General features: G+C 40.9%; 1 protein-coding gene across 2 annotated transcripts in view; it reads left to right on the top strand.

The window, feature by feature from the left end:
• GALNT10 (polypeptide N-acetylgalactosaminyltransferase 10) overlaps nucleotides 1–25,440 on the top strand; it is a 122,317-nt gene that overhangs the window by 20,988 nt on the left and 75,889 nt on the right. The window contains exon 1 of one of the 2 annotated variants that reach the window (XM_043521622.1): nucleotides 8,795–8,926. The exons of the other annotated variant lie outside the window; for it this stretch is intronic. Coding sequence (XP_043377557.1) covers nucleotides 8,810–8,926 — 117 coding nt within the window. The 5' untranslated portion in view covers nucleotides 8,795–8,809. Of the gene's footprint in view, nucleotides 1–8,794; nucleotides 8,927–25,440 lie in introns of those variants that run through there. 2 annotated transcript variants of the gene reach the window in all.

Here is a 25,440-nt window from a genome sequence, read left to right as displayed (position 1 = left end):
TGTGAAAAATTCCTTTTAGCACGGGGCGAATATATAAGCTATGAGCCACAAAAAGTGTAAAGGGATGCTATCACCTTGAAATCCAATCTGTTTCAAAGAGACTAGTTTCAGATATTGTCAGCCCACGAATCCACCTGCCAGCTTCTTTGCAGTCTCTTCATTACTATTTTAAAAACACTTTTAAACTATTAAAAAAAAATGCTTGTTGCTACATTGTAACAAACCAATCCAACCTCTCCAAGTGTCTCGAATAGACCAGTGTAGTGTAAGTGTCAATTGTTTTCCTCCAGTTTTAGATGTTTTCACTGGGAAGACTCTACTAGCCTGCAAAAAAGGAGAGGTTACAAGTAGGAAAATGTCTTCCTCTTGTAGGAGGTACCTACCCATATTGGTGTTGAGACCCCATGGAAAACAATATTCCCATTTATGGGAAACTGAGTTTTGGAGTGGAAGATATATTGTGTATAGCATATGGTTTTTAAAACTTATTGGATTGGAAGATGCTTCAATGCTGTCGTAATACAGAATAAAACTAGCAAGGCTTGTGGGAGTAGGGAATTTAAAAAACAAACACATACTGAAAAGCTCATGAAGTCCAATTAGTAGAATCCAATTCATGGGACTTTAAAAATTTAACAATAAGTTACCTTATAAAGTGTAGATCACTTGAGACTAAGCTAAGATCAGGCATATGGTTTTGATTTTTTCTGTTCAAACACTGGCAATATTAGGGCCAGACAACTTTATTTTCCAGATGTACTATAACCAGCTGCAGATGTTTTAGACATTATCACTTCTAAATGGGATTTGACAAATGTCTTCTGGAAGCCAACTGCTCTGTAAATATTATAGGTGCTGTATTATGAGGAAACGGTAAAAATAAAACTTTTGAGTCAGGCTTCCTGTGTCTGAACCCAGGAGCTTTACCCTATATCCTCCTTTAGGATTTTTTCCTGGTGAACGATCTTTTGTGATCCTGTAAGATATTGACTTCACTTTATGGGGACAGCTGAGTTTTGGGGACAGATGCCGCCATGTATCTTCTGACAGGTTAAAGTGACAGTGCCTCCTTACACAGCTTTTAAAGGTGACTGTGATTTGTATGGCAAGGTGGTCTGTGACTGGTTCAAGACACAAGATCACCCAGCTCCAGATTAGAACATTCATAATACACAGAGGCATGCTAACATCTTGTCACTAAAATAAAAATGTTTAAAATTTTTCAGTCTGAACACTTAAACACTGAGTTATTTGAGTATGTCATCATGAATCACTCTGTAGGGTGCGTATACACATTGTGCGCAAGCTCAGAATCTTTGAATAGCCGTATCCAGCAGGACAATGTATGAGCTTACTGGTCCCGTGGGAGAGCATAAAGGGTGGAGCAACCCCAGACTTTCCTCTGTTCAGTCTTACTGCCCATGGCAGCAAGACAGAACCTGGACTGTCAAACCACCTCTCCTTTTTGTTCTAAGTTTCTTTTACTAAACTTTTTGTTGGTGGTTCTCCCCCACTTAAGAAAGGGGGAGACCCCACTGTACAGCAGCAGGGTGAAGCACTTCACGCCAACTCTTAGCAATGATGGTCTGTAAATCTACAAGGTTTAATCCCTTTCCTTCCTGTTATGGCCTAATGTCCTTAATCAGTGGATGTGGGAGATGCCTTTTCTGGCTCAGAACACATTCATAACAGTGCATCTGCTGCTGCTCCTCATCCCACATCTGGAAATGCCGAGAAACAATGCATTCTCCATACTGGAACCAAGAAGACTGGTGGTAGGGGTACTGAAAACAGACAACACACCTCTGGTTCCAGCACTGAGAAAAAACCTGAAAGGGTGCCGAGGCTGTTGGCACCAGCACAGAGATCAACACCAACCATGTCACTGTCTACATTGGTGCTGATCTCTGTGCAGAGCATGGTGCGTGCAGTCCTCTTCTGAGGCTGAACAGCGCTCCTGAGCGGAGTCCCAGCGTAGCTCTGTGTTCAGCAAGATCATCCCGCAAGGGGGGCCTGATGCCTCAGATATGCTCTTGAAATCGTCTTCGACGATGAGGGGTGGGGCCAAGGCACCAGCAGCAAAGAAGGCTTGAGAGAAAATTGTACCAGTGTTGACACGAACACCTGCCCTGGTACCAACGCTGGAACCAACGACGTGCCTTTCCCAGACCTGGAGTACTCCTTTGATGAACCTCTTTCACTCTGTCACTCAAACCGGTGCTGGCATCAGTCCCACCATAAACACTGAAACTGCATCCATTTGTGCCTCCGTTGCAAAGATCTACTTCTCATCATCACTAGGCCATTCCTCCTCCCCATCTTGAGCAGAGCAACCCTGGCCTGAGAGAGAGACTGTACACCAAGGGTATTTTGTAGAGCGTGGCAGGACTGGCAATGGAAGGGCCAGACTGCGGGTGATCAATACCAGTACAATCTGCTGCCAAGGCCATACTGGCCTTATTAGGGACAGCTTTCTTAGAGATCATGGAGGGGAGCCTCCCTCACACCTCCCAGTGAAGAGATCTCTGTTGTTGTTGGCATCGGTAGCTAAAGTGACTGAATAGCTGAAACTGGAGGCACCTTTTGGTGAGGTAACTCTAGAGACCCTCCAACTACCCCTCCACCTAAAAAATTCTTTTTCCCAGAAGAAGCAGTCACCCTGCTTCCAGCCATATCGGGCTTTTGAGCCTTCCAGGAGCTGCTCTCAAGGTTGGCAGCCACATTGATCGTTGAGATGGTGATTCAGGGAAATGACAATAAATTGTTTGATAGCCTCAGTGCCTCTTTGCCCACAAGAATTGCCCTTCCAGTCAGTGAGGGTCTTCTAGATCCAGCAGAAGTCTGTGGTTGGCATATGCAGGCCTCGCTCCTCCCCACCTCGTAGCAGGTGGAAAAGTGCTACCAAGTCCTATATAAGGGTTTTCAGCATTTCTGCACACATCTGACACTGGGATTATACGTCTCTGCAGTGTAAGACCAGACTCGATCCACCAAGGGGACTCCAAGAGAAAAGGACCTTCTTGGCCAAAAGACTTATTTGGTACCCCTCCAATTTCACATCACAAATTATCAAGCCCTGTTCATGTAGTATAATTCTTTGGAGTGGAAAAGTGTGACCCTCTTCCTTCCTGTAACCCCCTCAATGTTTTCAGAGCCACCGTCAGATTCTTGTATTTATATTCCAGTACCATACCCAAAAAAACCTTCTGGTACCAGACATCTCAGACAGAGAACACCGTCTGCTTCTCATGGTTGCCAGCATAAGTATCTGCTCAGAAAGCAACTGCGTTATTCGCAGAGACACCCATCCTACTTTTTCCCCAGAGGCAACTGATTTGGTGAAACAGCCACACCAAAAGCACTTGGGAGTTGACCTTCAGAAATCTCCTCTGCCCTTTCATCAGACCTGGGTAGGTATAACAGCTGACTAAGGAGTACTATACATCACTGCCCACAGCTATCTAATTAAGTGTACATAAAACTCCCCAGTTAATAGTGATCAAACTTTTTGAAATGTACTTCTGTCTTTGCCAGCAAGGTTCCTAGAAAGTCTGACCAGGAGAAAAGAGGAGGGATTGTGTTTTTAAATAAAACTTTTCAGCTCTATAACTTTTGTGCAAGGGTACTCTTTTGGTGAGCAGATACGTTAGTGTTTCAGAGCTAGGTGTCTTTATACGTACAAGCTAGGGCTGCAGCTAATTTGTACAACACAATGTGGCTAAAGGAAATCTTCACTCCCTTCCACTATAAACTCAAGATCCTTCTTCAGACTTTCTATCTAAGCTTGCTCTCCTCCCAATCCCAGTATCTGCAAGGAACTGGGGAGCCACAATTCCAAGAAAAGATTAGAGATGGAAGCATCAATGGGTGACTGCTTGAGCAGGGACTGAACGTTTTGCTTGAAGGAACATGACCCCCTGTGATCCAGCAGGGAACGTATCGAACAAAGTGGAAGCCTAATGATTTGGACTTTGTAACTTCACGTTAGTGTTTTAAAACTGCTTAGCCATAATCCTCCTAGCAAATCTCTTTGTGCTTTGAGACTGCAAACATTCATAGCTGTATGCTGGTTTTGAACATAGACTGGTTTGACTGACTTGTTACAGCTGAACAAAGGCATTCATGGTGCCAGAGAGAGGATCCAAAAAAGCAAATTCCTCTTGTACAGGAGCTGAAAATGCTTCCTTGCATCGATGGAAGTTAAGAAATAAAACATCCAGCCAAAGGCTTTGGTTTTGACCCTTTCCAGTCACATAGTGGTATCCGTAGTTGTATGTATCCTCTGAGAGCAGGGGAGTTCTTTAAGGAAAGCTTGGACTGACCCAGAGCCATGAGCTGCATCCTCTGGGTAGGACGTACTTCCTTGGCTCAGTGAGCATTTTAGGAATGGGCTGAAGTTCGCTGTGTATATAATCAGCATCTATTTTTTTAATGACTGCTTCTTACATGAGACTGGTCAGTCATTGGTATCAATGTCCTATTTTGTCTCAGTTGCTTTCGATTTGAACCTATCACTGTAGTTTGTTTATGTAGTATAGAGCTGTTGAGTGATGGAACAGTGGATACCATCTATCATATAATAAGAGTAAAGTCAGGCATGTTGGTCGAATAGAGTATCTCCTGTGACTGCGAAAAGGGCGTTGGGACTGGATGATAGTTTTTGAGAGGTACAAGACTTGTATATCTGATTTTTGTATTGTAGAGAATCTGCTGAAAACACTAAGAACGTAACAGATGATATAGCTTGAAGATATTTAGAAATGGGTAATACGTTCAGATTAGCTTCATTACACAATCTAACCTGATAAATATGCATGAATATTTTACCAGCCCCTTTGCTGTATCCTCCCCAGTTTCTACTGTAATTCCAACAGGTACTTGCAAAAAAGGATTGTACAAAACAATCTGCATCAGACTCTGAAGTAAACAGAGTGGCGTAAAAAGCAAATGGCAAGCACAGCTGTTATGTTTGCAGCCAAGCTCAGCGCTTGCCTGAACTCTTTGAATGGATAGTGAAGAAACAATAGGTGTCATTGATCCGGATTTCTAGGGAGACGGTTGGTTTTTCAACCAAAGACTGTCTAAGGCCAGGAAGCTTAGTAAACAGAACCAGTCTCGCTAGAGAACCATGCTGACTTTTTTTAATTGCGAGGGGTAATAGTGGAAAAGAGCTTATAAACTTAAAGTTTGGTCATATAAAACTACCTAATCTTGTGACTTTAGAATAGTTATCTTTGAACCCAGTGAAATAATTTGTCCTTGTGAGAGCCCTGAGGACACTCTGCAGTACGAGTTCTTCACTTCCATCTTTTTTGGGGGTCTCTTTATGGTCTCCCAACATACCAGTGAAAATTAGACAGGAAACTCTTTTGCAACCCCATTGTGCTGCTGTTTAGTTGGCCAGGATGAGACGCTCCTCAGGAACACAAAGTACCTCTTTCTTTCCTTTTGCCCATCCATGCAGAGCTGGACAATACCGCTGCAGAAATCCATTTCCCATTGCAATAAAGCCCGTTGCCAACTGTGTCCACATATCTATTCAGGGGACACCATCATAAGGCCTAATCACATCAGCCACACTATCAGAGGCTTGTTCACCTGCACATCTACCAGTGTGATATATGCCATCATGTGCCAGCAATGCCCCTCTGCCATGTACACTGGCCAAACCGGACAGTCTCTACGTAAAAGAATAAATGGACACAAATCAGACGTCAAGAATTATAACATTCAAAAACCAGTCGGAGAACACTTCAGTCTCTTTGGTCACTCGATTACAGACCTAAAAGTGGCAATTCTTCAACAAAAAAACTTCAAAAACAGACTCCAATGAGAGAGACTGCTGAATTGGAATTAATTTGCAAACTGGATACAATTAACTTAGGCTTGAATAGAGACTGGGAGTGGATGGGTCATTACACAAAGTAAAACTGTTTCCCCATGTTTATCCCCCCAGCCCCGTTCCTCAGACATTCTTGTCAACTGCTGGAAATGGCCCACCTTGACTATCACTACAAAAGGTTCCCCCCGCTCTCCTGCTGGTAATAGCTCACCTTACCTGATCACTCTCGTTACAATGGGTGTTACCGTACACACTGTTTCATGTTCTCTGTGTGTATAAATCTTCCCACTGTATTTTCCACTGAATGCATCCGATGAAGTGAGCTGTAGCTCACGAAAGCTTATGCTCAAATAAATTGGTTAGTCTCTAAGGTGCCACAAGTCCTCCTTTTCTTTTTGCGGATACAGACTAACACGGCTGCTGCTCTGAAACCTGTCAAATATACTACTTTTTCATATAGATTTCCTTAATAAAAGAATGGGGCAATAGAAATTGTACATTATTAGTGGAATTTCTAATGGGCCATTCATCCGCCCGCAGTGTCACTAGTGCCTCCTACTGGATAAAACATCAACTTGCTGTAGTGTGTGTACTTCCTGTGGTGATTGGAGCCTTCAGAGAATGTAAGCCTTAAGATAACACAAGTATGAATGCCTCCTCAGTTTGAGTCATTTCTAAAAAGTATTTTGTGACATTTTCCACAAAGCATCAGATAGCCTTAATAATGTAGGGAAAAACAGAGTGGAGACATGATATATTAATGTTCTGTAATTTTTACAATAGAACTAAGACTTAAAGTTGAGATTATTGTGTTGCTTAAAAACTAATATTGAAAGGGCACAACATTAGAAAAAATCTAATTCTCTTTTATTTCCTTTGCGAAGATGAGCAGAGTTTATAGGAAGCATCTTAACATAAGCTAAAATTTTGGCTCATTCCATTTCTTCTGTTGAACAGAAAGGTGATCTCTGATCCTACCTCTCTAGCTGAAACAATCAGCAAAAAGTTGGCTTTATTTGGGTATAGGTTTTGGGTAATTTCCTAGCCCTTTAGTCTAAGTGGGATGTGTTGGCTTGTATAAAGTAATTTTACTGCTGAGACATTTTTTAATATTTTAATGTCTACAGCTCTTATGAGTTATGGTCTTTCCTGTGTTTGAAAGAATCTTCATACTTGCCCTTCATGGATGAGATGTTTTAGCTTCCTATAATTAGAGCCACTGTATAAATTACTGTATAAATTATTATTCCTGACACTATTAGAGTACTCCTTGCTGAGGATGGTGGATTAAGCAGTGAAGGCTTTAACTGCATGTGTGTTGCCACTTTGCATTCAGTGATCTTTCTGAAGCTCACAAAGAGGATTATTGAAATAGAACATAACGTTGCCTTGGAGCCTTTGTTTAATTGGGCTTTTCTTCAGTTGTCCCTCAGCTGAAAACGTTGGCATAGACTTGATGCATTTCTGAAAATCTCAGGGAGCGAACACCTTTTTAAAAAGTTGTACATAGGAATGTTTATCTCATGATAATCAATGAGAGTCAATTGGCTAAAACTTTTAAAATCTGAATGCAATAAAGCAGCTAAAAATGTGTTAAATTTTCCACCTTAACGCCAGGCATTGTTCCTGAAGCTGGAATTGAGGGTTCCTTTCTTTTAAAGTATTTTTCTATTTTGAGTAAGTGGTTTTTAACCTCTTGAATCAATAAATCCAAGTTAATGAAAACTGGAAGTTAAGTATTGCTATAGTAAAGATTATGCAAGTGTGGGTATGAATTTATAAATTTGTCTTCTATAGCAGCGGGAAAGTATAGCAAGTAAGGTAACTATTATGACAGGATCTTGGCCATAAAGGTTCTTGAAGCCTAATAGTAGGAGTGACCATATAATTGCACTCATCTCATTGACTGTGATATGTTTAATATCTAAGGTGAATAACTGTCTCCCATAATCAAATTGTGATGGGTGAATTTTTAAGTGAACTGACACAATACATCTTCCAATGTGTCTAGTAAAACAGGGTAATGATTACAGCCACTGGAGGCTACAACAGTCTAAACAAACACTGATGCCAAGCACAGACCAAGAGAAAGTTGGAGTAGAAGGCTTGTTGTTCCCAGCACGTAGAATCCTTGGCAAAACTGACCACTTGTTACAAATGAACCATGAGAACTCTGTAGTGACACCTTTTACCTCACTGAGCTTAATATCCCCCTCTTTCTCTGTGCCCGACTTCGTTACCAAACCCTCCAGCATCCCCAGTAAGATGTACTGGACTATGTTCCCCTGTTATCAGAATTGTCTCATCACAAAAGTAGCCTTGCAAAACTGTATTTCTTCAACGCAGGGATTACCAGTCAAGGTGCATATTCACCATCCAGAGTTGCTGATGTGTTATACCTACCTCCCTGGAGCTCCATAGAAAAAACAGAAGACTTTTGCTCAGTTACAGCTTTCCTCCTTAAGCAATTATTTTCATCCCATTAACCCCTGAGTGGGTTATGGGTCACATGACACCTCCCAATCCTATAAAGAAAAGTTTTGCTAGAGACTCTCTCAACTTCAAATTGACTTACCATCAGCCTTCTACAGAAAGGTCAGAATAGCCAGAGGTTATTACCCCTTACTGTGATAGGGTTGCATAGATTAACACCAAAGGCACGAATCACTGCTATATAATGATGCATCCCTGATGCAGATCCTAGCAGGAATAGATGCTTGATATTGGCATCTAATGTATGCTTCAAACACCCTTGTAAATAGTCTTATCAAATTTAGTAGGCACTGGCATTGCTTTGCGCAGTTGGGATAGTACTTTCATATAGGAGGAGGTGATCCTATAATTAACTATCTGAAGGAGGCTGGTGGTGCTGCTACGGCTCTTGGAACTGGATCATGTTCCTACAAGGAGTTACTCATTGGCCATGGAAGAATATATCCAGAGTGACGATGAAGTGAGCTGTAGCTCATGAAAGCTTATGCTCAAATACATTTGTTAGTCTCTAAGGTGCCACAAGTCCTCCTTTTCTTTTTGCGAATACAGGCTAACACAGCTGCTACTCTGAGGCCTGAAGTTGTGTATAATGTAAGTGCAAATCTAATTTCTCACTTAAACCCTTGGAAAAAATGGACAGCAGTCTTATTGATTCTATTAGGTTCTTTGGGACTTTAATCTGCTGTTATATGTATTGAGGGAATCTGTCGTTAACTACAGTATCAGAAGAATTTTAGGGGAAGACTGACATCTCAAGTTTAAGCAATAACTAAGTGCGTTATAGATGCTGCACAAGCTTTACCTGCATTGCCCCATTGCACTTCAATCTTGATAATCCAGTTGTCCTGTGTAGCTTCTTCTGAACAGAAAAAGTGCCGTTTATTCTGAATGGGATTATTGAGATGTCAACAACTGTCTGAGGGCTTTTCACTTCCATAATTAATAGTGCTCTGAATGCTATGGCCTAAGATCTCTTAGGTCACAGAATTTGACTTATCTGTGTGCACAGTGTAAATTTATGGTGCTATATAGATATTTTATAATCTGGAAGCATAGTAAGGTTAGCTCACTTAACACATTAACCTTCAAGGAGTTTATTATAGAATGACTTACAGGAAAACAAGGTACTTGTGAAGCATACCAGGAAAGAAGTAAAAGTTTTGTTTGGAAGAAAGGGCATTACTTTGCTCTATACAAACTTCAAAAGTAAATTCAAATGTATATTCAAGACTTCAGAGGCTGACATCTTCAGTACTGCACATAAAGTTAACTTTCAGCATTCAGACTAGCTATGAATTATGGAGTGACTTGAATCTAGATTCACATTGTGTGTCTCTAAGAACTCCAGGTTCAAATAATTTCTTGCTATTATCTAACAGAAGAAGTCTTTGCATATTTGGGATTCTAATGCCCTGCTAGCAGAAGAAATGGCAGCTTTGTCTGTTGCATATTTTCGTGCCTTGAGTTGTCTAATTTTTCTTTGCTAAACTGTTGGGAAGTGACCAGCTATTTTGAGCTATGAGTAAGTGTGTGTACAGTGTCCTGAGTTTGCTCTAAAACAGTGGCTTTTAACCTGTGGCCCATAAACCCCTAGGGATTCGCGGACTAAGATTTCCAAAGGGGTCTGCACCGCCATTCAAAATTTTAAGGAGCTGGCAAATGAAAAAAGGTTGAAAACCACTGCTCTAAAACTAAAGTGTGTATGTCTTTGTCTAGATCCTGGAGGGGAGGCGGGGGAAGCTGGTACTCTCATGGAAAGTTTATATGGGAGCTTTACATGCTTAACTGTTGCATAATGTTCTGCCTGTCTACATTAGAGTGGTCTAGTCACTCCCAGCAGGTACAAGATATGAGTACTGTGTAGCTTATACAGAACTGCAGGTGACAGAATATTATGCCTGTTTCCCACAAACTGGTATAGTTAAGAATAGTTTATGCTTGCTTCTAAGCTTGAGATCTCATTTTCCTCTTGAAATTCCCATGACTATTTTAAAAACTCTTTCCTAGCCATACCTCCTCTTGTTTGTCTACTATATTTCTTGCTGTGTGAAATACTGTGAGCCTGGTGTTTTCCCACAGCATTTTTAGTGCTGAAATGTTGCAACAAAAGATTTACTGGAATGTTGTTGCTGTTAGCTTTTTAATTTTACTGTGTGAGAAGCTGCTTTTGGATTAGGGTGCTGGGTGTTGAGCTGTGCAGGTGCCTAAAATCTATTCTGTTGCCACTTAACTTAAAAATTCTACAAGTGAACCATAAACACCACTAGACAGATGTTATGTTCTTCCTTTCGCTTTTCCCTGGGGTGGAAAATAACAGATGTTACCAACTAAAAGGCATTTTAGACATTTGCCACAAAAGATTGTCATCGGGCTGTCAGAAGCTATCTTTATAGGTAGATTGGTCTTTTACAAGGAGATGTTTACAGAGCATGAAGTTAACGTTTTTGTACAGAGGCAAATAATTGCTTATCATAGTGAATTTAGTAGTAGATCTGAAGCTTGGGTGATTATTAGTAAGGTCAGATGGAACACACAATGATGCAGTTAGCCAAGTCCACTCCCAGATCAAAGTCAATCAGAACTTTTTAGCAGTTCACTTGCACTGAAAGGTTGCAAGATGTTCATATTTCTAATCTGTCAGCATGGACCACATCTTGAATAGTTTGACATTTCTATCAGCATAGGTGATAAGAGTGATTTTTTTTTCGGGGGGGGGGGGGGGGTGGGAGGGAGGGAGTCTTGCTCATTTGAGTGGCAAGAGTGCAAAAACCAGAAGATACATGTGTTAAATTGGTTTTGGTTTTTTCCCCCATCTTCTACAGTATCATTAAAGTATCAGGGGGTAGCTGTGTTAGTCTGTACCCACAAAAACAACGAGGAATCTGGTGGCACCTTAGTCTTTACAGTATCATTAAAGAGATTCTCAAATAAATCGTGTACCTGTGTCCATGAAATATATCTCTAGGTATACTTGTAAAACAAAGAAAAGGGGTCACTTTGAATGCATACACCTTTTTGTGGTATGGGGAAGATTTGTCAAAATGTTGGCTACAGCCATGTCTAGGGCTGGCTGTCGTTGTCTGAGCTCCTTTACCTGAATATTTGTAATTAACTTGCTATTCTGGGTTTTCCCTTGAGCAGTGATGAACAGTTGTTCTCTGTGGCAGATAGTGGATGGGTCCATCAAATTGATTCTTCTCATATGGCATAGGCCACAGTTTAAACTATGGTCTTCAGACATAACAAGATCAGTTCCTTACCATTATTAACATTAACTGCATCTCTTATTTCCCCTTTCCTCACACTGTAGCCTTCCTGAAGGTGACCAGCACTCAGTGAAATATTTCTAATGTCTGATCAAAACTAAAAACTAAAAACTTGCTCTTAAAATTGGAATTTAAATCCAGAAAGTTCATCTTTTCTAATACGATCCAGTGCTGCACAGGAGCTACAAAGTTGAAATGTTCTAAACATGCTGAGCATAAGTGTGAGAGTTACAGCTGGGGACTGCAGTAACTCTTCCTTGCCCTTTTCTCTATCAGCTGTATAGGTTTTTATTAGGGCTGTCAAATTATTAAAAAAAAATTAATCACAAGATTTAAAAAATGGTGATTAATTGCAATTTTAATTGCACTGTTTAAATATTTTTGGATGTTTTCTACAATTTCAGATATATTGATTTAAATTACTACACAATACAAAGTGTACAGTGCTCACTTTATTATTTTTATTTCAAATATTTGCACTGTAAAAGATAAAATAGTATTTTTCAATTCACCTCATACAAGTACTGTAGTGCAATCTCTTTATCATGAAAGTGCATTACAGGGTGGGGAATTACAGGTAGGACCCCATAAATTTAAACAAACTTGTTTGTTTTAGCGATTGGCTAAATAAAAAGTAGGACTGAGTGGACTTGTAGGCTCTAAAGTTTTACGTTTTATTTTTGAGTGCAGTTATGTAACACAAACCAATCTACATTTCACAATAGAGATTGCACTAGAGTACTTGTATGAAGTAAATTGAAAAATACTATTTCTTTTGCCTGTACTACAGTGCAAATATTTGTAATAAAAAATTGTGAGTACTGTACACCTTGTATTCTGTTGTAATTGAAATCAATATATTTGAAAATGTAGAAAAACATCCAAAATATTTATAATAAATTTAAATTGGTATTCTGTTGTTTAACAGTGCAACTAAAACTGTGATTGTGATTTTGTTTTTTTAATAGAGTTAATTTGTTCTGAGTTAATCGCTTTAGTTAACTGCGATTGACAGCCCTCTTTTTTTCTACAGTACCTGTTGCCATGTTATGAGTGGTGCATTATCAGAAACTCCAAGTTTGTGCATGCCAAAAGTAAATATGGGGTAATGTGGTTGAGGCTTTACAGAACACTTGGTCCTGTATATATTGTTCATTAAAGATTTGGGATTAACGTAACTGAAGTTTGATAGTATAGCATTGACATAGGCAGTGCAAAAGTTCCAGCCGTGCTAACAGCTTGTCCCAATTTTGGATCTTGAAGGCACGCGTTTAGGAGTGCCAGGGTACGAGAGTTTAGAACTCATTCTTATTTGATTGTTGGTCCCTGTAATCAGAGTACAGATAAGTGTGTCAGTCTGTATTAAACAGGACCCAGATAGCTCACTCCTTGTTATGGTCAAAGGTTTACATTAACCCTCAGTGCACTTTTCAGAGTGGTGTGGCGTGCTCTAGCACTGCCGCTTCTATAGATAATGGATTCACCTAATAAAATCGCCACGCAATGCTGTGAAGACACATGCCTTAATAAACTCTTACTATATTTTACTCTATTTTTACACGTTGCGTTGCAATTAAATGAACAGCATTTTGACCTTCAGAGCCAAAAGGGTGGGTGTGGAGATGTTTGCATATGTATACCACAGTCAATGCCATGTGTGTACAGTTGCTGTTGAATGGATTCCACTCCCTGCATATCCCTTGATTTCAGCCTGATAAACCTGTTATTTCTCCACCCCTCCCCAGTCTTCTGGCGGATGCATTCTTGCTCTGTCCCCTTTCTGCTTCCTACGGTGGAGCCCATGGTGCAACCTCTGCATTTTGCAAGCTCTAGTTTGAATTCAAATTTAAGGAGTATGGTATGAACTTAACTGTACATGGATGTTCTGCAATCCTGTATACTACATTCCAGTTGCTGTCTTGTTTGTGTTGCTGCAAACATCTGCTGGGTGTACTGTTCACAAGAGGTTAAGACTCAAACAAGGAGTTCATGCTGTTTGAACCTTTTGAAGGAGCTTTGGTAAGGAAGAGGTGCTGAAACCAGGGACCTGGTCTCAGAATAGCAGGGTTGTGGGACTCACCCTTGTAAAAAGTGCAGGCTCCAGGTCCGGCACTAAGAAGGGGACACTCCCGGAGATATGGCACCCCTGTGGAACCATGACAGCGCCATAATAAGAATTAGTGTAAATTTAAAAAATTAAAAATATTGCAAAGTGCTGTAATATGTATCTAAGGGAGAAAACTGAACATTACGTTTTGGAAATAATGGGATTTTGTATTGAGACTGTATCTTAATGCCTACACCTAAAGGCTGTGTGACCATCAAACGTGCTCCCTCTCCCAGTCCAAAATACCCCAGACTTCACAATAGTCCAGGTATACTGCAAACGCCATTTATGACATTGTTCGGGGGGGGGGAAGGTTGAGTATATGCCCCTTGAAGAGTGGGGAAAGGTGAGAGGGGCTATTTTGCTGTTTTGGTATATTGGCTGCCTAGGGCATCCAGAGTTTCTCATATGGAGCGTCTTTTTAGTTTTCAAATGTAAATGAATAAATAAAGGTAGCCCTTAACTCTGCCATGTCCTAATTCTTTTTGAGTGGTTAACCTTGCAATCTTAGTGTTCTACAATTCTATTTTAATAGAATGTGAGTGGTCCTGTAGTGCAATTTCACATACCCCCACCTCCCAGACCAGTTCAAATGCCTGGAAGCTGAATTCATTTTTTTCACACACTCAACATCCTTCTTAGGTCTGACTACTTTTTTTTGCCTAGCATAATACAACTTACTATGCCCGGGATAAACGGTACATTTTGGTTTTGAGTAATGGCTGAAATTTCATGATAAATGAAACTGTTTGTAAGAAGCCTTTCAGAACCTGGTAAATATATTTCAGCCTCTCTAGATATCAAGCACTTTTACAATTTCCTCACAATACTGTAATATGCAGAAAAACTTATTGTCACTGCAGAGTGCACGAATTTCATTTGCTAAATTCCATCAGAGTAGCATTTGGAAAGACAAACAGAATACGAGTATATCTGAAGAATTAAAAAACGGTAAATAGGGGAAATGTAGACAATGTGATAAGCTACATATTCAAGTAACCTAGGCAACAGCAGGAAGTCTGCCTCTGAGTAGAATATGATAAATCTTGCACAGATCTACACACTTGTAATCACTGGGTACTGTGTATTAGTTTGAGCAGCAAGTTAGATCTCTTGGTGGGGGAGAAGGAATATTTAATACACCTCTTTAGATTGTCACATTCACTGTGAAAATTAGCATTGTCGAGTAGTGAAGCCCATAATTAGATCTTCCATGACTGATGGAGAATTTTGTTACATTCTTAAATATTTAAAAGCAAAACCTTAATGTTCCATTGCTGAAAACAAAAAACATTGTTGGATGATGTTTGTGCTCCAGATATTCTGAAGCCGGAATTCACCCTCGGTAGTCATGTGATGACGTTGGAGCCAGGAGCACAAACAAGAAAATAAGCAAAAGAAGCCAAGCTGCTTAAGCAGATTTAGAAATATAGTCCCAGATTCCACTTGTGCATGTGTTTTGATTTCAGTGGGTTTACTCAGATGCTTGAGTGCTTTGCTGAATCGGGGCCACAGTGATAAGAATTACAGGCATTGTCTGCCAAACTAAGAATTGTCCAAAATTAGAAGGAAGAGTAGCTTTACTAGGACTAAGATGATATTGGGAGGGGAGAATGGAGGGTAAAACAGAGAAATTATACAATTCTCCTCATTATTTGAGCTACTAAAATAACTTTCCAGTTCAGTCAGAGGGACTGTTCAGGCTAGCTAGTTCAGCAATGCAAAGCAGCATGTTAGTACACCATCAGTCCTGGTGGTTAGAAGCCTGGAAGCTTAATTTATGCTGAAAATGGCTTCAGACTATTCAGAATTATGAAAATGCACTTCCAATACAAGGTCCTCCCATTCACACTCACCACTGCTCCATGGGTCTTCGCCTGTTTTTTCTGTCATAGTGGCCCACCTCTGGCATCATGGGGTCCTTATTCCCCATCTCGAAGACTGGCAGCAAGCAGCACAATCCAGGGACAAGGCTCAAGCCTTGACCTCCATGTTATTCCAGCTCCTTTCTCCCTGAGGGTTAAGCGTAAATGTCTAAAAATTGACTTTGGTTCCCTCACAGTCTTTGGATTTCATAGGGGCCTCTGATGACGTGGTCTCAGCACGAGCCTGCTTACCAAGGGATAGGTTTCAGGTCCTGTAGGAACTCGTTATCAGAGTAGTAAACAGTCCTCCTGTTCCGGTTCAGACTTGCCTATCCCTCCTTGGCCACATGGCAACCTACACATACGTCCCCACCTTTGCTCACCTCGGACTTCGCGGTCTTCAGCCGTGGCTCCAGAGAATCTATTCATCCATGTGAAATATCATGGACTTTCTGCCATCAGTCTCCCCCAAGGTGCTCTCTTCCCTCTAGTGGTGAACGGACCCAAGACAGGTCTGCCCGGGGATGCCTTCCCTCCCATCCTCCCTGAACATGATGATCATCATGGACACATCACTCGCCAGATGGGGTGCCCACATGGGTCAGCACATGATGCAAAGGACTGGGACCTCTTGGGAATCCAGAATGCACATCAACATCCTGGAGCTTCAGGCGGTATGGAGAATGTGTTGCGCATTTCTTCCATCCATTCACTCTCATCATGTCCGACAACAGGGCCACCATTTATTACATCAACAAATGGGGCGGGGGGAAACGAGGTAGATTACACTGTGTGGAAGAGGTTCCTCTGTGGGACTGGTGCATTGCTCATAATATCCTGTTGTCAATGGCCTATCTTCCAGGGACTCAAAGTGTTTGCAGACTCTCTCAGAAGAAAATTTGTGGCTGATCACGAGTGGGAGTTTCAAGACACTGAAGTCAACAAGGTTTTCAGCCTGTGAGGGATTCCATCCCGGGACCTCTCTGCCTTCCACTCCAACAGCAGGTGCACCATGTATTGCTGTTAGGGGGTGGGGGTGGCTCGGCACTCATTCCCAAGGCGATGCCCTTGTCCTCTGCTGGTCGGACCAAATCAATTATGCCTTTCCCCCTCTACCACTGTTGCCACAGATCCTCCACAAGATTTGCCCCTGAGGATGTGGACATTCCCCTTCTTTTGGAATACCTTCTGGTCTTGAAGATGTAGGGACTCGCTCTCAATTCTGTTAAGGTCCATGTAGCTGCTGTCAATGCCCCCCTCACCTGCCCCGACAGAAGGCACTCCATATTTACACATCCATTGACTACCAGATTTTGGAAGGGTCTCGTCAGAACCTTTCAACCTGTTTAACTTATCGCTCGTCAATGGAACATCAACCTTGTTCTCTCAACATTAATGAAACCACGCTTTGAGCCACTGGCTTCATGATCCCATCCCTCCCTTCCATGGAGGTTGCGGCCCTGGTAGCTATTACTTCTGCAAGAAGAATAGGTGAACTGGGGACCATAATGCCAGACCCTCCCCCCTTTCACCGTGTTCCATGGGGACAAAGTTTCCCTGTGCCTGTACCCCAAGTTTCTGCCAAAGGTTGCATCCTGCTTTCATCTCAACCAACCCATACACTTATCTACTTTCTTTCTGAATCCTCATAGCTCCCCAGGGGAGCAGCACCTTCACTCCCTTGACGTCCGCAGGACCGTGGCCTTCTACCTGCCGAGGACGAGACCACTCAGGAAGACTGTTTATCGCTATAGCTGAAAGGATTAAGTGGTAGGCAATCTCCATGCAGAGGATTTCTAAGTGGATTTTGGGGTGCTTTGCGCTCTATTGGCTGGTGCAAGACATGTACGATCCCTAACGTTGCAGAGATGCATGCATTTGTTTCTTCCATTAAATTGCTCAGTATGTTGAGCTTAATAAAAGGCTGTACTGTAGTCATGTTTTTTCTAGTGTTTTTGAAAATGGCGTGGAAAATTTTAGCTAATTTTTGTTAAAACAATCTTTTAAAAGTGCAGCTTACATTCAGAAATAAAATGGGTGATCTGATTACTTGACACAGTAAAATGGGAATAATGGCCTTGCTATTTTGATCTTCCACAAGGCTGTTCTGTAATACTGTTTATGTGAGTTGCATGTAACTCAATATCAGTCACTGAATTTAACTTTTCTCTTGAAGCATTTAGAACCAAGTGTGATACCTTTTCTGAAGACAAGTGTGCTTCACATCTTGGCATATCTTCGCTCATCGCAAGGGCAGTGGAATTTTTGTAGTCTGCCTGTTGATTTTTATGGATCAGGCAAGGGTTGGCCATATTTTTGCTGAACATGGTTGCTGTTCCCCATTCTTTCTGCTACCAGTGTCTGGCTGAGCATTTTTTGTGGCGGTTATGCACATCATGCTGACAGTTCGTAGCATACTGACTTCTGACACAATCCTACCACCATTTTGATTACTATTGTGAAAGATAAATAATATTTGACGAACCCTTCATGTTCAAACATCTTGGTCTAACTCAAACTGGAGGGGGGGAGAGGCAGATTTATTTAGCTTGTGATGCAAATGATCTAACTTGCATCCTAATCATGAATGTTCTTATGATCACAAAATACAGGTAGCCCAGCAGTCCAGTATGCACACCCAGTGCTTATCACATACTGTAAGACTTACCGCAGTATTATTTTTTTCTGTAGAAAAGCCTAAGATGAGGATGCACCATCCTCTTCCCCATCCGGGTCAGTAGCAGATGGATCTTCTTCCTTACTAGGTTCACTGGCTCTTGGAATGTTACTACAATCCTGCTTCCCATGGTCACAGCAGATTCCCGGGGGACACAATGCTTGATCAGCTTTGCAGTGGCACGCCTCTTGTGCCAAGTCCCCTTAAATAAGTTTTCTTTCCTTCCTGCATCTTGATCAAAAAAGTCACTTGCTTCTCTATGGAATTTGGGGCAAACTTTCCATAGAATTTGCTGCATTCCAGTAGTCCTGCTTGTTTAGAGACTGTTGGAAACATTAGGCTATTTCTTTAATTTGACCGTTAAATTTATAGTAATATAGACAGATTTGCTCAATTCACCTATTCGCAGAGCTGAGTTCAGATGTGATATAGTTGTCTGGATACGCTGAATATATATTTCACTCCTACAAACTTGTCATTTTAGAAAACAAAAGTACATCATCATTCAGCCTTAATAAAATGTCTATAGATACGATACTCTACTAGTCTTTGGAATATTTGGAGGCACTGTTTTTAGCTGGTCACATTGCTCAGTTGGCTCAACATTCCTGTAATCTGTTCAGGAGTTACATAATTCGAATACAGGGAATTCATACAGAATTATAAATCTCATGAATCCTGCACTTTTAATATTAATTCTTAGTGCAGATTATTCTGCATATGCAGAAACATTTGATTAATCCCATAGGTCAACGTGTAAGTTTTCCAAACATGATGATGTTATATTCTGCTTCTATAAAGGATTCCTACAAAGAAGATATTCCAGATCATGAGCTCTTAATTGCAGATAAGTGGAGCACAGATACATGGGCTTCTGATCGGTGACTGCTATTTGAGGTGATTCAAATATGGTTTGTGAAGCAATTTGCAAGAAAGTGAACACTTGTTTCTGTGCATAGAAGGCATGTCCTATTTTTAAATAGTTTTTTAAGCATATTAGTGAATTTGGTGGAAAACTCATCAGCAACTTTTGAGGATTTCATAACTTTGTTTTAATTTGCAGCTCTGGAAAGAAACTAAGCTTTGGGTCAGCAGACAAAATGCTACAAAAAGTTGTTTGTTTGGAAGTTATATGTGAAAGCATGCAACTCATTTGACAGTTTCCAGGGATTTTACAAAGCCTTTCAAAAAATTTCAGAATAAACTGCAAAAAAAAAAAAAAAAAAAAAATTCTAAATTGCCATTCAGAATGAGTTTTCTATTCTGTAAAAAGAAAAGGAGGACTTGTGGCACCTTAGAGACTGACCAATTTATTTGACCGAAAGCTTATACTCAAATAAATTAGTTAGTCTCTAAGGTGCCACAAGTCCTCCTTTTCTTTCTGCGGAGACAGACTAATACGGTTGCTACTCTGAAAACTGTTCTGTAAAGGTTCTCACGCCACTGTAATCACTATACTATCTGAATACCTTCCAGTCGTGCATTAAGTAATATGACTAGCATCTGTCAGATTCGTTCTCGCCTTCTCTCCCCGGGGGAGACGTGCACAGTGGAGTGTTTTTGGAATTTTAAAAAAATATATGTTGCTATGCTCCTGTTGGAGAAGGCAAGGTCAAAGAAATGTGCCTTGCATATAGAACGGAGGTGATGAGGTTTGTGATGGTCCTTAGTTCCTTGGGGAGTTAATTCCATAGTGTTGGACAGGCCCCCAAGAAAGCTTTTTCTCCAGCGTAGAAGCGCATTTGCATAGAAAATTATTTAGAGGGATTTTAGATGCTATAGTTGATGGAAGAGATGACGAAAGCTGCATCAGAATGATTCAGGAACTCATTAAAGCAACGAGGTACTTTCGTTCTGTTATGTATGAATTCAGTAAAATAGGCCGGCTGGGTTTTTAGCAAATTAAAACATGGTCTGAGAGTTAAATAGTAGTGTGTATTTGGGAAGCTGTGCTGCCACCCGGCATGCCAAAATCCAGAGGTTCAGTTGTGCGCTGACTTTTGGTTGGGATAAACATCATACTCTTGGGGGCCCTGAAGCAGATGAGTCGACCAGCAAGTGTGTAGAGCCGAAAGCATTGCAAGACAATATTCAATACCAGGAGTTCTCAGAGTAAATGTATGAGATGGGAGATACAGGGTAGCTGCAAATTTGATCACTTTTCCTGGGATCACTTCCCCGGCTGCTCTTTAAGATCTTAAACAATTGATATGCTGGTGTGTTTTAGATGCAACTTAGAGGTTTTTGGTGCAAGGGTGTTTTAGTAATTAAAACATGTCTATGAAATCAGTTTCCTTATTCAGGGAGTCTATTCAAATTTCCTTTAAAAGAAAGAGAACTTGTTTAGTACAAATCTATAGTGGTAGGAATTGTAAACTGCCCATCTATTTAGTGTGAAAGGTGCTTTGTAAATAAGAGTGACAATTTTCTAAGCCTGTAGACTTTAGGACCTGCCCTTTAGCTGATGCTTTGAACTTCTGTGCCTCCGGTAAGGGGAAAAGAGAAAATGTTCCAGGAACTAATGAATTTGTCTCAAGAGAGGGCCCCGGAGGCAGAAGTGTGGAGGGATGGTTTCTTGGGGCATTCACAAATGATCAAAGGGGAGGGATGGGGGAATGTATTGCCTTGGAGAGGGCCATGATTCAGACAGTGCAGCAGCAAACAGCTATGATGGTTGTTTTTTTTGTTTAAAAATGTCAAGCACTGCACCCCAATCTTGCAATGTCCTGCAAACTATGGAGAGAACACCCTGTTATATGGTCCTTTCAAACTCAGCTACTCACTCTCCAGAGCCCTCCTTTACGAGCTCAGAGACGTGTACCCTCAAGTCTTCAGACAGCATTAGGCTCTGGAGAACCAGCACAAATGCTACTGTGTCAGCTGATGGAAGCATCAGCTCTGCCCACGCTCTCCCCATAGGAGGAGAATCTAATGAGATCCTGGGGGAGAGAAGTGTGGACGGGAGCCATGAGGAGTTGTAAATCCACAGAAATCAGCCCTGCTTTCTTTTCCTTTGTGAGCTCTGATGAAGAACTGAAAACCCTCTCCAAGCCATCTGGCTCTCTGCCTGCACACAGGAGGTTGGAGGCTGGTGGGAGCCATGCTGTTTGAAGTGGCAGAATGAAGATGCATCTCTTCGCATGAATAGCGATGATGCAGGAGGTTCACAGGTTTAGTGTCTTTTGGAGAAAAAGCCAAAAGTCCAGACGCTCCATTTGAACATTATCGAAACGCTGGATCTTTTTGGTCCTTACAAAACTGGGCTGGAAATTTTAGCACAAAAGGCCATTGGACAGCAATTCTAGAGCCAGCCCCAAACCGTAACTTCAGGTCTGAACTCCCCAGACTAGAAGGAAGTTTGAATCTGGCTCTGAATTTTATAGCTGGCTTTCTGTGATACTGAACCAAAACCCCAGATCCAAACACCCTGAAGCTTTAGGGAAGTTTGGATCCAGATCTGAACTCTGCTGCTCAGACCTGTCTGCAGATATTTCTAACATATCTGGCTGGGCCCTAGATTCCACAGCAATCAGTGTTCCTCACGGTGTTTTGGTCCCATCACGTCCAGACTTAGCTGTCACCAGGAGCTGAAGGTACAAACATGAAAAATAACAGGGGTGGAGCAAAATGCTCAGATTCCTTCAAGCCTCAGAAAAGATTCCAGTTGAGTTTGGGGCAAAGGATCAGGCCAGTTCCTATTGTATCCAAACTAAGTCACCCCTCCCTAGCTCCAACCAAGCCTGGTCTAGATGAAGCCCTCTGTTGATCCATACGGCAGGTAGAATGCACAGGTAGTGACAACCTGAGCTTTGTAACAAACCCATACTGTAACTTACAGCAGAACTTGTGTATTTGCAGTGTAATACATGAGTTTGGGGACAAAACGGTAACCTAACTGCTTATAGCACTTTGTCTTTGTATACTGCTGCTCTTTTCTTGTTTCTGCCAGATTCAGTCCCAAAAAATGTTTGCTGAACAGGTTTTGAAAACTGCAACACTGTGATTAGAGGGTGTACTTCAAATCTTCTTTCCTCATACAGAAAACAGTTGGCTTACATCTCCATCCTCTCCATTTATTCTGGCTGGAGCCAGGCACACTAAATAGTGATTAAACAAAAGATTAAAATTCCATTTTTGTATGTTTGGCCATTTGAATGCTAATCGATTCCTTTGGCAGAATGTTAAGTAAAAGCATGGTAGACAACAGAAGGGGCTATTTACAGCAATCTGTCTAAATCCATTTTCAATGTATTGCTTAATGTGCCTTTCTACTTTAATTCATTTTCAGTGAAAATGAAGGATGGAAACAGAGGAAGGAGATTAGTTTACGACATAGCTACAAAAATACCACTAAGAAGTGATAAACAACGTTGTTTTTAAGGAAAGGAAAATGCTTTAGGATAACCAGACGTTATGGGCTTGCTGTAGGAATTCTTGGGTGAAATTCTATACCTGTTATATGGGAGGTTAGACTTGATGATGATGATCTAGCCTTGAGCTATAAAACGTTTAATTTCTCTTTACAGCTGACTTTTAAAAAATACATAATTTTGCTCTGCCTCAGTTTCTTGCTTTGCAAAACATAAAATTTCAAAGTTTTAGTAGGCCTTAGCCAAGAACTTAAATCTGCAGATATAGTTTATATAGACAAAACCCCTCATCTGTAAAATGCTTATCTACCTATACTGCATATGCAGATTCTGTAAATACAGCTGTCAAAGAATGTCCTCCACATTTCTAAACTAATTTAATTTTTTAAACAAGAACAAGGCACAGTCATATTTATTCTCTTAAGCAAAATATGGTAATGCCTTTTGATGTGTAATTGAAGTTCATGGTAAGTACTGGTGACAAAACGCAAGAAAACTTAGTTATACGCACAGATACATTTGTTTAAAATTTAAAGCTGAACTCAGTCCCAAAGATTTGTCTAGGTATTGCAGCATGCTCAGATTTAGTCTAGAGTTCCTGCTTATGGGGATGTTATCAACCTGCTTAATATCCATAATTTACTACTTAAAGATAAATTCCATGCAGCATCCCTGAAGGATGCCATTTAAAAAGCTACGCAGTCTGCTTCTCCATTGTGTTTAGATTTCTGATGCTCAAATACTCTTTATAAAAAGTATTAAAGATGAATAAAAATACATTTGGCAAAATAACGTCAACATCGGCAACACTTATTAAATGGCCCCCGTAGCAAGATTAAGAGGAATAATCAACATGTTAGTAGTTTAACCCTCCCCCTCGCTTAAATCCATGACGTGTAGTCTGTAGTCCCACACCATGTGCTACTGTTAATTACATTTCATAACTGTGGAATTTGTAGCGTGGGGAGGAGGGAGATCGTATAATAAAAGGAGTTTTGACTGTTTTGGTAGCATTTATTGATAAATTCACAACAGTGCAGTACACTGAAGAAGAAAAAAATCCCTCCCTGATCTTAATGACTCAGCTTCAGCAGACTTCTGTAGTTGGACTGATGTCGCAGGCCTCGTGTATTTTGAATATGTCAGCGTTGTGAATGCTGAGAAGTTTCATTGAAACTATGGCAGACTACTTTAATGAGGCTGACTACTGCAACTAGTAAAAAAATAATAGCCTTCAAACATAGGGCATGTCTACACTTACCGCGGATCTACGCTGTGGTGATCAAAGCACTGGCGGTCAATTTAGCGGGTCTAGTAAAGACCCACTAAATCGACCGCAGATCGTTCTCCCATCAACTCCAGTACTCCACCAGAACAAGAAGAGTAAGGGAAGTCACCGGGAGAGCATCTCCTGTTGACGCAGCACGGTGTAGACACTGCAGTAAGTTAACCTAAGCTAAGTCGACTCCAGCTACGTTATTCACGTAGCTGGAGTTGCATAATTTAGATTGACTTACCCCCTGTAGTGCAGACAAGGCCTTAACATTCAGTAGATATTGCTGATGTTGATGTGATTCTTGCCAAGGACTCTCAGTAACCTTATAAAAATATTTGAATGGTGACCTGCAAAACCTATGAAAATGTTGGTTGCTTGTAAGTGGCACAATTAAAGCAAATATTTGGAAACATTTATCTGAATTCAGTGAAATGTTATGGAGTACTCCTGGTTGGGATTGAGTAATGTAATTTCTGCATCTCTGAAACCAAGAAGATCTAAAATATAGCGCATGCTGTTATGATTTTATATCAGCTTTGCATTTGAGATTTACAATAGCTTTTATAAAGAAGTATGTGTGTCCAAAGCAGGTTAACATTTGCCATTTTTTTTGTGTGAATCCTGTCGAACGTCATAGTTTCACTATGCATTGATGCTAGGTGGAAGAAACAAGTAGGGGGACTAGAAAGAGCAGTGGATGACATGTAGCCCCACGCTGTCCCCTCTCCCTCCTTTGGCAGTGCTGGTGTGAAACTGACTGAACCCTAGTTATGTCTAGAAGTGTGATCCTAGTTTCTTAAATTATAGACATGAGATTAGATAAAATTTCTAGATTGACTTTCAGTGATGCTTCTGTAACAGGTGTCAAATCACAGCAAACAATAAAATGGGTAAAGTAGCATGGTTCTCTGCTGTGCTGTGTAAGTCCAGAGTTTTATAAACAGGAGGCCAAAGAGGTTACTGACACAAGGTGATTTGTGCTTGGCAAGTTGCTGTAGTATCCAGTGCAGTACTCCATGTTTAAGGCTACGTTTTAGTCACGGGTATTTTTAGTAAAAGTCATGGACAGGTCATGGGCAGTAAACAAAAATTCATGGCCCAGGCCAGCTGCACGGGCCGCTGCAGAAGTCAGAGGTCATGGAAGGTCACAGAATCAGTGACCTCTGTGACAGACATGGAGCCTTACTCATGTTCACACACACACAGCCATGTTTAAAAAGAAAATGAAAAAACAAAACCACCTCACCTGCAAGGAAACTTTCCTATTTTGCCAACCATTTCCATAACTTGGATTGAGCAGGCAACACCCTGATAAATAGGGAGAGGCTAGTGAGCAGAACTGGCTTTTTTGAACAGTATGCCAAGAGAATAAAAATCCTGTAATATAATAGTGCATTTTAAGAGAACTTTGGAGAGACTGCCTGATGTTTGATATTGGTGGCATATTGTCTGGAAAATTGGAAGTAAATATGGTAGACAAGATAAACTCTTTTGCCCATTGTGGCAGAACAGCAAAGTGGGCTTAGTCATGCTGAAAACTCATT

This window comes from Chelonia mydas, chromosome 8, assembly GCF_015237465.2.
Source record: "Chelonia mydas isolate rCheMyd1 chromosome 8, rCheMyd1.pri.v2, whole genome shotgun sequence".
NCBI classification, from domain to species: domain Eukaryota; kingdom Metazoa; phylum Chordata; order Testudines; family Cheloniidae; genus Chelonia; species Chelonia mydas.
This window is presented reverse-complemented; position numbering and strand designations above follow the sequence as displayed.